The sequence below is a fragment of the Hippocampus comes genome, unplaced genomic scaffold, assembly GCF_001891065.2.
Source record: "Hippocampus comes isolate QL1 unplaced genomic scaffold, H_comes_QL1_v1.1 scaffold78, whole genome shotgun sequence".
NCBI classification, from domain to species: Eukaryota; Metazoa; Chordata; class Actinopteri; order Syngnathiformes; family Syngnathidae; genus Hippocampus; species Hippocampus comes.
In genome coordinates, this window is record NW_017805798.1 from 91,163 (window position 1) to 102,669 (window position 11,507).

At 41.2% G+C, this 11,507-nt stretch overlaps 3 protein-coding genes across 4 annotated transcripts in view; 2 read left to right on the plus strand and 1 right to left on the minus strand.

Moving 5' to 3' along the window:
- Nucleotides 1-791: 791 nt before the first annotated feature.
- LOC109525137 (selenoprotein M) lies at nucleotides 792-2,753 on the plus strand. Its single transcript, XM_074895038.1, has 4 exons — nucleotides 792-1,369; nucleotides 1,547-1,623; nucleotides 2,102-2,180; nucleotides 2,423-2,753. Exons 1-4 carry the CDS (start codon nucleotides 1,253-1,255, stop codon nucleotides 2,564-2,566), a joined length of 417 nt encoding a protein of 138 aa, XP_074751139.1. The 5' UTR covers nucleotides 792-1,252; the 3' UTR covers nucleotides 2,567-2,753.
- An 877-nt stretch (nucleotides 2,754-3,630) lies between these two features.
- LOC109525189 (transmembrane protein 17A) lies at nucleotides 3,631-6,487 on the plus strand. Its single transcript, XM_019885502.1, has 4 exons — nucleotides 3,631-4,169; nucleotides 4,980-5,092; nucleotides 5,214-5,327; nucleotides 5,856-6,487. Exons 1-4 carry the CDS (start codon nucleotides 4,040-4,042, stop codon nucleotides 6,159-6,161), a joined length of 663 nt encoding a protein of 220 aa, XP_019741061.1. The 5' UTR covers nucleotides 3,631-4,039; the 3' UTR covers nucleotides 6,162-6,487.
- Nucleotides 6,488-10,417: 3,930 nt separating this feature from the next.
- Nucleotides 10,418-11,507, minus strand: part of cabp7a (calcium binding protein 7a) — a 9,699-nt gene continuing 8,609 nt past the window's right edge. For both annotated transcript variants that reach the window (XM_019885422.1, XM_019885421.1), the window contains exons 3-5: nucleotides 11,483-11,507; nucleotides 11,117-11,267; nucleotides 10,418-10,654 (exon numbers count right to left, since the gene is read on the minus strand). The exon at nucleotides 11,483-11,507 is cut by the window's right edge and continues 88 nt beyond it. In XM_019885422.1, the coding sequence (XP_019740981.1) occupies nucleotides 10,524-10,654; nucleotides 11,117-11,267; nucleotides 11,483-11,507 (307 nt within the window). In that variant the 3' untranslated portion in view covers nucleotides 10,418-10,523. The remainder of the gene's footprint in view (nucleotides 10,655-11,116; nucleotides 11,268-11,482) is intronic.

Genomic DNA, 11,507 nt, shown 5'->3' on the forward strand with positions numbered 1-11,507 from the left:
GGCAACCGGTTCAGGGGTGTCCCCCACCTACTGCCCGAAAAAAAAGGGTTTTTTTTTTGTTGTTTTTTTTTTGTAGTTTTAATGTGTACCATTGGAGGAGGTCAGATAAAACTAACCTCCACTTTTTTTTTTTTTGTATGAAGCATGATGCAAATATTTTCCTGTCGACGGTTGTTAGCGAAGTGTTAAAAGCTCGCAATTGGACATTTGTAAAAATAATGGCCATTTTCAGTGCCGTTCTTGTTTTCTGTTGAACATCCTTTCAGGAAGAGGACAAAGCTCTTCAGATCGTCGGCATCCTTTTGGTGCGCCTCAGTGCATTTCCTCTCATGCAAAATTAAAGACAAAGAATCTTGAGTGAGCTTCAGACTGGTGCCATTGCTTGACGGCATCTCCCTCGCTTTTTCTTGAAATGATGATTTTAAATTTTAAAAGGATTTGACATTCAATAATCGTTGGCAAAAAAAAAAAAAAAAAAGTAGTCTGAGCTTGAACTACTTCCTTCCCCTTTTTCACTCTTGTTCTTGCAAATGTTCTGACTGTCACACATTATTCTGTGCTGCCAAATAGTGGCCACACAAACTCCACATAAATGGGAGGCTGAACGAAATAGGAATACACTGTACATTCTGCAAAAAAAGTGGAAGTACGAACGCAGATGTTTGAAAAGCATGACCAAACTGTCTTTAGGAAAACACAAACTTAAAAGTTGTTCATATGTACTTAATCTACAAACTTGAATATTTGAGGGCTACATTTATTTTATTTTATTTTTTTTACAAAAACAATAACAACAACGTAATATACAGTTCCTGAAAGAATTGCGTGGCTTTGCTGTTTCCGTTATATATTGGGAAGATTTTAAAATGTATTTTCCTCGTGTTTTACCAAACCCACGTGGAGCTTTCCGACGTGGGAAAAAGTGATAAGGATCCAGATGTCACCTGTGCCATCGTCAAACGTGGACGATACCACCAACTCGGGCTTGACGATGCAGACTTTTAAAAGCATATCAGTGAAAGTAACCCAAGGAAAAGGAAACTACGTCAACTAAAGAAGACCCGTGCGTTTACTGACTTAAAAATGTTTCAAGATTATCGTAATGTCATAATTTGAATTTCTTGATTGGTGGAAAATATCCCCCCCGCCCCCCCTCCTCGTCGCCATAAGGTGGTCTCCTCTATGTGAGTCAAGTCCAGGTGGAAGCGTCATCTTTGGTCAAAGCAACTCGGGAAAGCTTCGAGACGTCGTCATGTCACCGACTTTCTTGATGCTAACTCTCGCCGCCGTCGTGGCGGCGACAGGAAGCGACAACGAAACCACGGCGGCCCCGGAAGGCCACATCAACATCGCGCGGGGAAAACTGCTGGTGACCCTTTCGTCTCCTCTAAATGCAAATTAGAACTAATTTTTTTTAATGAATAAATCATGTAAAATATGTTAAGTCATTTGGTGTAAAATCGCTGTCATTTTAAGAGTGTATTATTGATAATTGATTTTGTTGTAATAAATACAATAATTAGCGAGGTTTTTTTTTTCCTCCCAGGCTCCCAGCGTGGTTGGATGAGGCATCAAGAAAATGCCCGAGCTGCATCACTTCCTGTTGGAGCGCTGGGCTTTGTAGTATCCTTTTCGTCGACGCTTTTCCATGCAAACTTCATTTTGCGACATTATAATGGCGACGCGTTAGCTTTGCTTGAGATGACATCGCCTTGAATGGTTATTTATATTGACTTTGTTGAATGTGTGGTTAAAAAAAAAACAAACAAAAAAAAAAACGTCACCTTCCCCGATGACGTATGTTATTGTGGTAAACGACTTTGAAGGATCTTTAATTTTACAAAAACATTAGCTCTGTCAAAGATTCAAACGTTTACGTTAGCTTTAACAAAAAAAAAATTACAAAAGCGTACGCTGTCGAATGAAAGTTGAATTTGCTTTTGACAAAAAAAAACACGCTGTGTCAAACGCTCAAATTGTTTACGTAAAAAAAACTAACAAACAGTTTTGTTACTTTTGTTTATGATAATGTTTCAGAAAACTTCCACGCTAGATATGTCTCTGGGTCGAAATTTCCTTAACTGGAAATTTCCTCGCCCAGTCACAACCTGGAGTACGATTCCTCGGAGGAAGTGGACCCTCGACTCGTTTTTTATGATGACAAGGACGAGGTCGTGAAGGTGACCTTGGACATGCCCGCTCTTGGCAACCCCGATTAGCTTTAAGAGACGCGGCGGTAGCAGCCACTAACTGCTGTTCAAGAAATCCAAAAAATACCAGAATTTGATTTTTGTGTTTATAGTTATAAAAATGTATGATATGGAGCAAGGAATAGCTTTTTTCTATCAAACAAGAAAATGATAAGCGAACATTTTTCCTTCATCGAAAATAAATTCAGTTTCCTATTTTTTGGGGTTTGTAGACGGTCGGTGTGAAAGGCATGAAGGCGGTGGAGATCGCCGCCCTGCTGGACTCCCTGGGCTTCTACAAGCGGTCGCAAAAGGGCGAAGCGGTGCCGGAGGAGTTCCAGAACTTCCCCTTGCGCGCACCCCGCGATGAACTGTGACGTCCCCCAGCGGTCGAACGCTGCCCCTACGTCCCGCGCACGCCATTGATGACGAGCGGAGCCTCAAGGTGTTTCAAAAAACAAATCCCGGCTCCGTTCTGACGGCTCGCTGGGCCCGACGTAGTGTGCATCCGTCGTACGCTTCTTCCTCACATGCAAAATGCAATAAAATAAAAATCAAAAGCAAGACCATGATTGATTTTTATACATCAATCCTTGATGTGAGTGGAAGCTGGAACGTTTTGTTTTGTACAAGGAAGACATTTAATTAACATTAGTTTAATTTGACCAAAGGGATGAGTGGTTTCTCACCTAAAAATAATTTTCCCATTTTTAAATGATGCTAAAAGATTAAAATCCCATATTTTCGGAGGGTGGGGAATCACATCACCATATGGAACAGACTTTTTTCATTGAAGTATCGTCATCTTTATTCGCGCAATATTATGACAATCTAAACTAAATCACAACAGGACTATAGCAAATGTTCTTTTCCCCTAAAAAAAAAAAAAGGGCAACATTTTAAATTCCTTCCCCGAACACAAATTACTTACGATAGGCCGTTAAGTGTCTTTTTTTTTTTTTAGTACTTGTTCGTCGCTCAAAATTGTCCACTACATTACAAGTTTTATCAATAAATCGAAAAATCTTGAAAGTGTTGTCTCCCTTTTTGTTTTTTGTTTGGGGGGGGCGAAAATAATTGGGAGCAAGTGTTTGTTCTAGCCGTGATCTTAGTAGTTCTTGTTTTTTTTTTTTTTTAAACTTCTGTTATGATTGGCTTCCACAGAAGAGCTTGACAGAAAAATAATAATAATAACGCAAGAAAAATAGCATGCTGGGTAGCACGTGTTACACGACTTGTGCCATGGATATGAATACGTCGTGGCAACACGCTCGTTTTGATATTAAGCCCCTTTGAGACCATGAACAGGATGTGTGAGCCGGAGGAGGCTCAGGATGTGTATATAAATAAAGATGTACTGTATTGTAGTGTATTGTATTGTACTGTGACAACAGCGACACAACAGGAAACAGACGGACCATACTCTGTCTGTCTGCTGCTTTCCCCACAGCGCCGTTTACTGGCGCGGTGGAGTAATTGCAGAGAGCCACTTGACAAAAATGCCTTTCGAGTGCACCGGACACTATTTTCTGACCAACAAATCCGTAGAATCAAGTTTCCAGTGTTTATTTTATTTCTTTCCAGTGCAGTCCGACCCCCTGAGTTGTATTTTATTGAACTTGTCTTCTTTTATTTTGCGGTGAGATGAGCCACGTTGATTTTGGACGACGTGCGATAGGCGCATCGTGTTCGTTCTCCTGTCGCAAATTGTCTCGAGGGCGTTGAACTCCCAGCACCTTGGAAAGGTTTCAGGTGACGTCATGAGAAGAGTTCAACTAATCCCCGAGGCGCCTGCCTCCTGCTCGCTAATCTGATTTGCAAGTGTGCGTGCAAGTGTGCGTGTGTGCGCGATGCCCGTGTTTTATTCGCCGGTTCCCCACAACGTCGGTAACGTCGGCGTGGGCCCGGCCTACGCCGGAACTTCGCACGTCGACAAAGACCGGCGTGACCTCTCACCCTCGCCTTCAGTTTCACGTTCAGGTTGGTCCTCATTCTTGACGTGACGACATTCTTCGTTGGGTTCTGTCTGAAGGGGGGATTAGCAACACACTGAAGAGCCACGACAACACGTGGAGACAAAAGATGTTTTTAAACGTGAAATTTAAAACCAAAGAAATGCAAAAATAAAGTCAGATTCGTGTTCGTATGATAAGTCTTATTTTTAGAAAGAAAAAAATAATACAAGCGATGGTCATTTTGTTGTAAATTAAAAACATTTATTTGGACAAAGTCGAAACGTTACAGAATATGGTGATTAAAAAAACTTTTGAAAAGAAAGGAGAGCACATTAAAAAAACATCGAACAAAGTCACTTTTTTGAGAGTCATTGCAAAAATAAAATTGGGAATTTTCAAGATAAATAAAAATTGATAATACGTGGATGGTCTTATTTTCTTCAGTTTTATTACTTCTTGGTGGGGGTGGGGTTGGGTGCAAATCCTAATTTTCAAATTAAGCGACGTGGAAAATCTCTTTTTAACTTTTTGAGAATAAAGTCCACATTTTTCAAGATTAAAAAGTCATATTTTTTCATAGATATATATTTTAATCATATTTTCTTTTGGGGAAAAATGTAATATTGGAAGAATAAAGTTACATTCAAGAATAGTTGTTTTTGTTTTGTGTTTTTAAGAAGAAACAAAAATTGTGAGTGTTCAGTTTTCGGTAGACAAACAAAACAAATTCACGTTGCATTAAAAAAAAGCTTAAGTACACTGAGGGGAAAAAAAAATCCCATTTTATGCTGCTAATGTCTGAACGTAACAATAAATCTAACGTCGTTGTTTTCAGCCTCGGCGTGCGGCGGGCTGCCCTGCGACGTGGCTCTGCACATGTTGATCTACTTCAACATGTTTTATTTGCCCTGCTGGTGGTTTTCGTCCGTCTGCATGCTACAAGTTAAGGTAGACGCCCCGACTCGTGGTCGAACCCGGCCCAAGCCGAGCTCAACTGGAGCTACCGAGAACAGCGGTTGGCCAGGTTTGAGTTAGGCTTTGATTGAAAGCCATCGACTTTGTTTTTCAGTTTGCGTACCTTCCGGGATACTATCAGGGTCTGCTAATCAGCGGGATCGCCCTGGTAACCATCGTGGAAATCGTCCGCCTTTACCTTGGCTACTTTGGGAATCTGCACGAGAACGTAAAAGCACTTCATACGCATTTGAACTTTTTTTGTATTTCGCATCCCTTTTTTTGTTGTCCTTTTGGTACTTCATCTAGTTTGTCTCTCAAGTAGTCCGTCTAGTCCAGGGGTGTCAAACTCATTTCACATTGTGGGCACACAATGTGAAAAGTCACATATATGCATTGTAATTGGTATTGAAAAATATAGTCATGAATCTTAAGCTTAAACGAGATTTATAAAGAAAGGATGTCCATATAAAATCTAAATTTAATCCCTGCCTACACTTTACAAACGAAAGAGAAAACAGTGTTCCCCCTATCGGATAATCCATGAATTGCACCTTATTAAAATTATTAATTCCGTGGTTTATGCATTTTTTTCATTTTTAAATTATCCTGTGGGCCTAATCAAACCTCCTCGGGGGCCGGTTCTGGCCCGCGGGGCCGTATGTTTGACACTGCTGGTCTAGTCTCTCCATAATTTGATCCGTTTGTCCGCACGAGGGCGCGCTGGAGCCGTGACGACGTTGTTGCTTTTGCGCAGGTTGCGTGGCTGTGCTGCTTCTGCGTGCTGACGGTGTCGTTCCAGCTGCCGGTGCTGCTCTTCTTTGTGACCGACGAGGGCGTGCTCATCTTGCCGCTGGAGCGCGCCGTCCACTTGCTGCTGCTGGCCGCCGCGCTGGCCCAGATTGCGGCCGCCGCGCTGGCGCTGCGCATCATGACCAGGAAGCTGACGCTGCTCTTCCACCTGCGCCAAATAGCCAAGGTGGACAGCTTCGGACACGCCGCCAGCGCCGGCGCGCCCGCCCTCGGCCTCGGCCTGGCGTACCGACGGGTTACAGTTAATTAGTGAGTCGTTGCCTCCACTTTGGAACATTTTTTGGACGCCCCTTTTCTCTCATTCATATCAACATCACTCTTGTACTGAGCACTTCCGACCACCAGAGGGCAGTCAGGGACTAGAAATAATCCCGAACAGCTGCATCATGAGCGACAAAGCTTGCTTATTTTTACACTTGAACTAGGGTAAGGAATGTCACTCCAAACATGGCCTGCAAGATTTAATGATGGCCAAAAATTGACACTGGCACGGATTAATTGTATGTCCCTTTTTTTTTGTAACTGTTTTGATCACTTTTAGTCTTTTTTTTTTGGTCAGAATGTTGCAAGAACAAATTCGTAACGTGAGAATTTTTTTTTTTCAAAAAGGTTGCATTTTTACAAGATTAAAACAAAAAAAAAGAATAAATCACAATATTATAAAAACAAATTCATCTTTTTATTGAATAAAAATAAATAATCTGTGTTTTTATGATGTCACTTTTCTGGACTCTTCGTTTTTCCACTCTTTGTTGTCACCATGACAACTGAAGCACATGCCATCTTTTCTCTCTCTTTTTTTTTTTTTTATTCCAAGCTGCTGGGCGGCGACACGGCAACGTTGGCCTACATTTTCCAATATATTTTTATCTGTATTTTTCAGTGTGACGTACAAGCGGATTGACGCACTCCAAGATGTTTTGTTCCTTTTTCCAAGAACGGATCCACACAGTAGACCACCCCGTACGCCCCCCACCCCCTTCCCCCCACCATATCCATCCTGTTTCCATTAGCAACCGAGTAGAGAAAAGTAAGATGCGCATGCAGTAATTCACGGATGGGACAATTGGTGCTGATAGGGTGCTTCATGGTGACATCATCAATTTGCCATACAGCCGATGGCGGTCTGTTGTTCCGCTGTCTCAAATTAGCCACTGGTTTTCAATTTTGAGCGATACGCCGCGTGAATATTTCAGCATTTGCCACGGCGAGTGGAACAAGAAGTGAAATTTAAAAAAAAAGAAATGTCAAGAACAATGTGCTTTTTAGCAAAACGCGAGTGATGTTTCGTCTGGAGTGTAACGCTGCTGTTAGCATAGCAGCGTTATGCTAACGTTGAGCTAGGCAGGGCAACAGGGCAGGGCAGGACCTGATTGGCTGATGAAATAGTATGTATATGTAGTAATATCATTCATTAATCGGTGTTAGCACTTTGACCTTCGTCTCGTCTGACTAATTAGTCAAAATAGGTTGAATCGATGTTCCCTGACTGGGAATTGAAAAATGTGTTTTATAAACAAACAACCCGCACTGTAACTTCAATACAATGCTCGACTTGCTCGACATGACACAAAAAAAAAAAAAAAAATGATGGAAAGGTTTGGACTAAATACATTTTCAAATATATTCAAATAAATATTCACTCGCCGTTGGCCACATTAGCAGCCCAGGCCATGAATATCTTTTGGTTCCCCCACCCTCCGGCCCACTGCTCCACTTCAACACAGTTAATAGTCACCCGAGTCCCCGTCCAATCAAACGCTTGACTACCTTAATGAGCCAAGTGACACCAAGGACCCAAATGGAAACTCAATCATGCTAATGCTAATACTAATGAAGCACCAGGGAAAGGCACAAAGTGCGAGTTTTTACAACAAAATTAAATACCTGAATTGATGCACATGGTAGTGGTTATTCATACCTGTTAGCACCTATCAGCGTTGGTTAGTATGTTACCCTGTGAGTGCAGGTGCTACCACATATTAGTGAATGTTGGAGCATGTTAGCATATTAACATTATGTACTTGCGCATATACAGTAAGTGCGTGATTAATGTTAACGTGTCATTTCATGTTTGCGCATTGCACTGGAGGATATTTAAGCATAATTCTAAGAATATTTATTTGTCTTAGTGCAAGTTAGCATATGTTAGCAAATGCTTTCGTGCATATTGATGAATGTTAGCATCGTGCTGTCATTTCAAGTTTGTGCATTCAAGCATATGTTAGCTGTTGGTGAATTAATGCAATGTCATGCGCATGGATGTTAGCATCTGTTAGCACATTAGCTTGTTTAGGAACGGCACCAATAATAGAGAGCTGAGAGTTTCGTGACATGATGTTTCATGTTTTATTTGGTTTTCTTTTTGGGGAGAAAAAATCCTCACCACATTCCACAGACACAAAGAGTCAAACGCCAACAGACGGCCATTAAGACAGCAAAAGTCACATCCACTTGGTAACATGAAAACACTTTGAAAATTTCACGCCGTCAACACGTTTTTTTTGTTTGTTTTTGTATTTCAACAAGTATCAAGAAATAATAAGGCAATAAATGAACTATTTATTACTAATTCATCACATAGTATGGGTGGGACAATCATGGTGGTCACTTGTTTTAGTTGTGCGCTGCAGCGACTTGTAAAGTGCAAAATGGAACCGTGTGTTGGAGCTCATAACATTACCTCCACCAAGGAGATTCTTGACAATTACTTATTTACAATTTGCCCAAAGTTTGTATGTTCTAGCATCGAGCACACTAGCAGGTTAGAATGTGTTAGCTCATGTCAGTGCACTTTAGGACTTGTTCGCATTTGTGACAGTGTTAGCTCATGCTCTCAATAGTTAGCACAAATGTTCACTTTGTGCAACCATATTAGTGCATGTGAGCTCACTTTGGTGCATGTTTGTGTGAATGACAGCACATTGGTACGTTAGTGTGTGCTAGCACATGTTCGCGTGTGTTCGCAAATGATAGCTAGGTGGCCTGTGTTTTGCGTGTTTGGGAATATTAGCAGATGTTGGCACTTGTCATGTGTTAACATATGGTATCAAGTATTCGCGCATTAGTACATTTTAATACATGCGACAATGCCAAGGCATTGTCGCATATTTTAGATTTTTTTGTGAACATTTTTGCATGTTAGCATGTTTTCGTTGTCAAGAATGATAGCATGTTGTACACGTAAGCTAATATTAGCATACGTTACATCTTAGTGCATGTTAGCACATGCTAGAACATTTAGCCCTCATGTTAGCCCATGTTAACATGTGTTAGCATATGTTAGCATATGTTAGTTTGGTGGCGTTCTGAATGTGATCATTAGCACATTTGTCATTTTAGCATTTGTTCGTACATGTTAGCATTGTATAAGCATATGTCAGCTTGGTGGCATGTGTTGTGTATGTTCATGAGTATTAGTTTATAGCACGTTAGCTCGTGTTAGCCAATTTGAATCAGGTCCATTTCAAAGACATGTTTGTGATTTATTGCCGCATTTTTGGGCTTTCTGACCCTATTGTATTGCCAAAATGTTCCTTTCAATGATTTGTACTTTTTCTTTAAAAAAAGAAGTGCTTTTTGAAATGAGTGGTTGTAATGCCGCTGCACGCCATCTTTGTTTATTGCTTCATCACAATGCATTCTGACACGCACACGCACGCACGCACGCACGCACGCACGCACGCACACACGCACACACACACACACACACACACACACACACACACACACATTTCCGTGACCTTCCCCAATTTGTAACAACCCCAAAGTAAAGCAGCCCTTCCTTTTCAAACACACACACACACACACACACACACACACACACACACACACACACACACACACACACTGGCTCACAGTTTAGCATTAATACACAGTTGGTGTAATCATGACGTAAACACAGATATACAAAAACACAGTCGCTGAAGTCCATGCATATCATGCATAGATGAGGTTATCCCAGTGTGTTGCTCTATTTTTCCACCAACGGCGCCCCCTGCAGTCCCGGGAGGCTCGGCAGTACAGCAAACCCCCGTTTGATTGCGGAATTTTTTAGCAGTCAAGTCCCAATTTGGAGTTGGATACCCAAAAGTGTAGTACCACAACGTGCCACAACATGCCAAGGCAGCACTGAGAACAGATGCAGCATAATTAACTTATTTTATTGGTTGTTCCCACAGAGGAAAAATATATGTCACTTCTCCCCTGTGTTAGGCAGCAGCTGTTTAAAAGCGGGCAAATATCAATTACCAAGTCATCAATGCTAATTACTTTAGCCTGTCTATAGCATTTCCTTTAAAATATTAGCATTAAGCTAAAATTGAAATGCATTTTTTTTAACACGCTTTCTATATTGTGGATGTTCAGCTTTTTGGGTGGGTTGGGAGCAAATCCCTGCAATTAACGGGGGTTCACTGTATTGTATTACACACACACACACACACACACACACACACACACACACACACACACACACACACACACACACATATAAAGCCTACGACTCGCACGATGACACCGAGTTGGAGCGATATGTTGTCCATGTGTCAGTGTGCACGCCAGTTCCTTAGAAAAACGTCGGAGTTGTCCGTTAAGTCTTCCAGTTTGTCGACTATTTCATGCCGCTGCGCAGCACCTGATTGGCAGCGATCAGCATGACACTGATGATGAAGGCGATGGCGAAGGCGCAGATCAGGCTCTTGCGCACGCACGTCTGCTTGACCTGCTGCGTCGGGCTGGAACCTCGGCAGCACAAACAGCACAAAGTACAACAGTTCAAATCTAAACATGACAAAATTGTATTGGAGCGAAAAAGACATCTTGACATGACGTTAAATATATGTATCATTTTTTGTTTAAAAAAAAAAAAAAAAAGAGCAGTAAGTGATTGTATCAATATATTTTAGGGATTTATTTGTGAATTCGTTTTTTTCTTGAATATTATTTTTAATCCAGGAAGAAAGGTTCACCATTAAAAGTACAAAGTCACAATACTATATATAAAAAAAAAGTTGTATGAACATTTTGAAGAGGTCGAAAAGTATAACTTTTTCTCAAAATAGGTGTACGTTTTCCCAAAGGAGTGGAAAAGAAAATGTTTGCATTCACATCCTCAACAGTGACTTGTATTTTATTTTATGTATTTATTTTAATTTTTTTATTTTTGCAAGGCGCCGACGGCTGGCAGGACGAGGCATTCCTTACTGTCGATATCCACCTGGCAGTCCTCGGGGTTCTCGATATGGTTCTCCTCGGTCATGATGATATTCTCGATGTCCTTCATGGACAGGTGGTCGCAGAAGGTGTCGTACAGCAGACGCTTCAGTTCCTCCACGGTCAGTTTCTGCATGTCACACTGCAGCCACCAAAACCACAAACAACCTATTCAAGTCCGTTTTAACGACTAAATTGGAATGTATTTGCCAGTCAAACATTTTTAATCCACATTGGTGGTTCCACATTGGCAGTTCCATATTTCAGTGGCATTTTCAAAGGGCCAAAAATATTTTTCAGGAAAAAAAAAGTGGCATGTGCTTAAATTTAAAAAATTGTTGAGTTTGCATCGTTTACCTTCCAGAAAACCGAGTCAAAGTCG

Bases quoted from the DNA above. Each gene is read 5' to 3' on its own strand.
- LOC109525189 (XM_019885502.1), top strand. From the start codon at position 4,040: ATGCCCGTGTTTTATTCGCCGGTTCCCCACAACGTCGGTAACGTCGGC. The intron at 4,170-4,979 runs GTTGGTCCTCAT...CGTTGTTTTCAG, and splicing joins GCCTTCAGTTTCACGTTCAG to CCTCGGCGTGCGGCGGGCTG. The intron at 5,328-5,855 runs GTAAAAGCACTT...GCTTTTGCGCAG, and splicing joins TTGGGAATCTGCACGAGAAC to GTTGCGTGGCTGTGCTGCTT.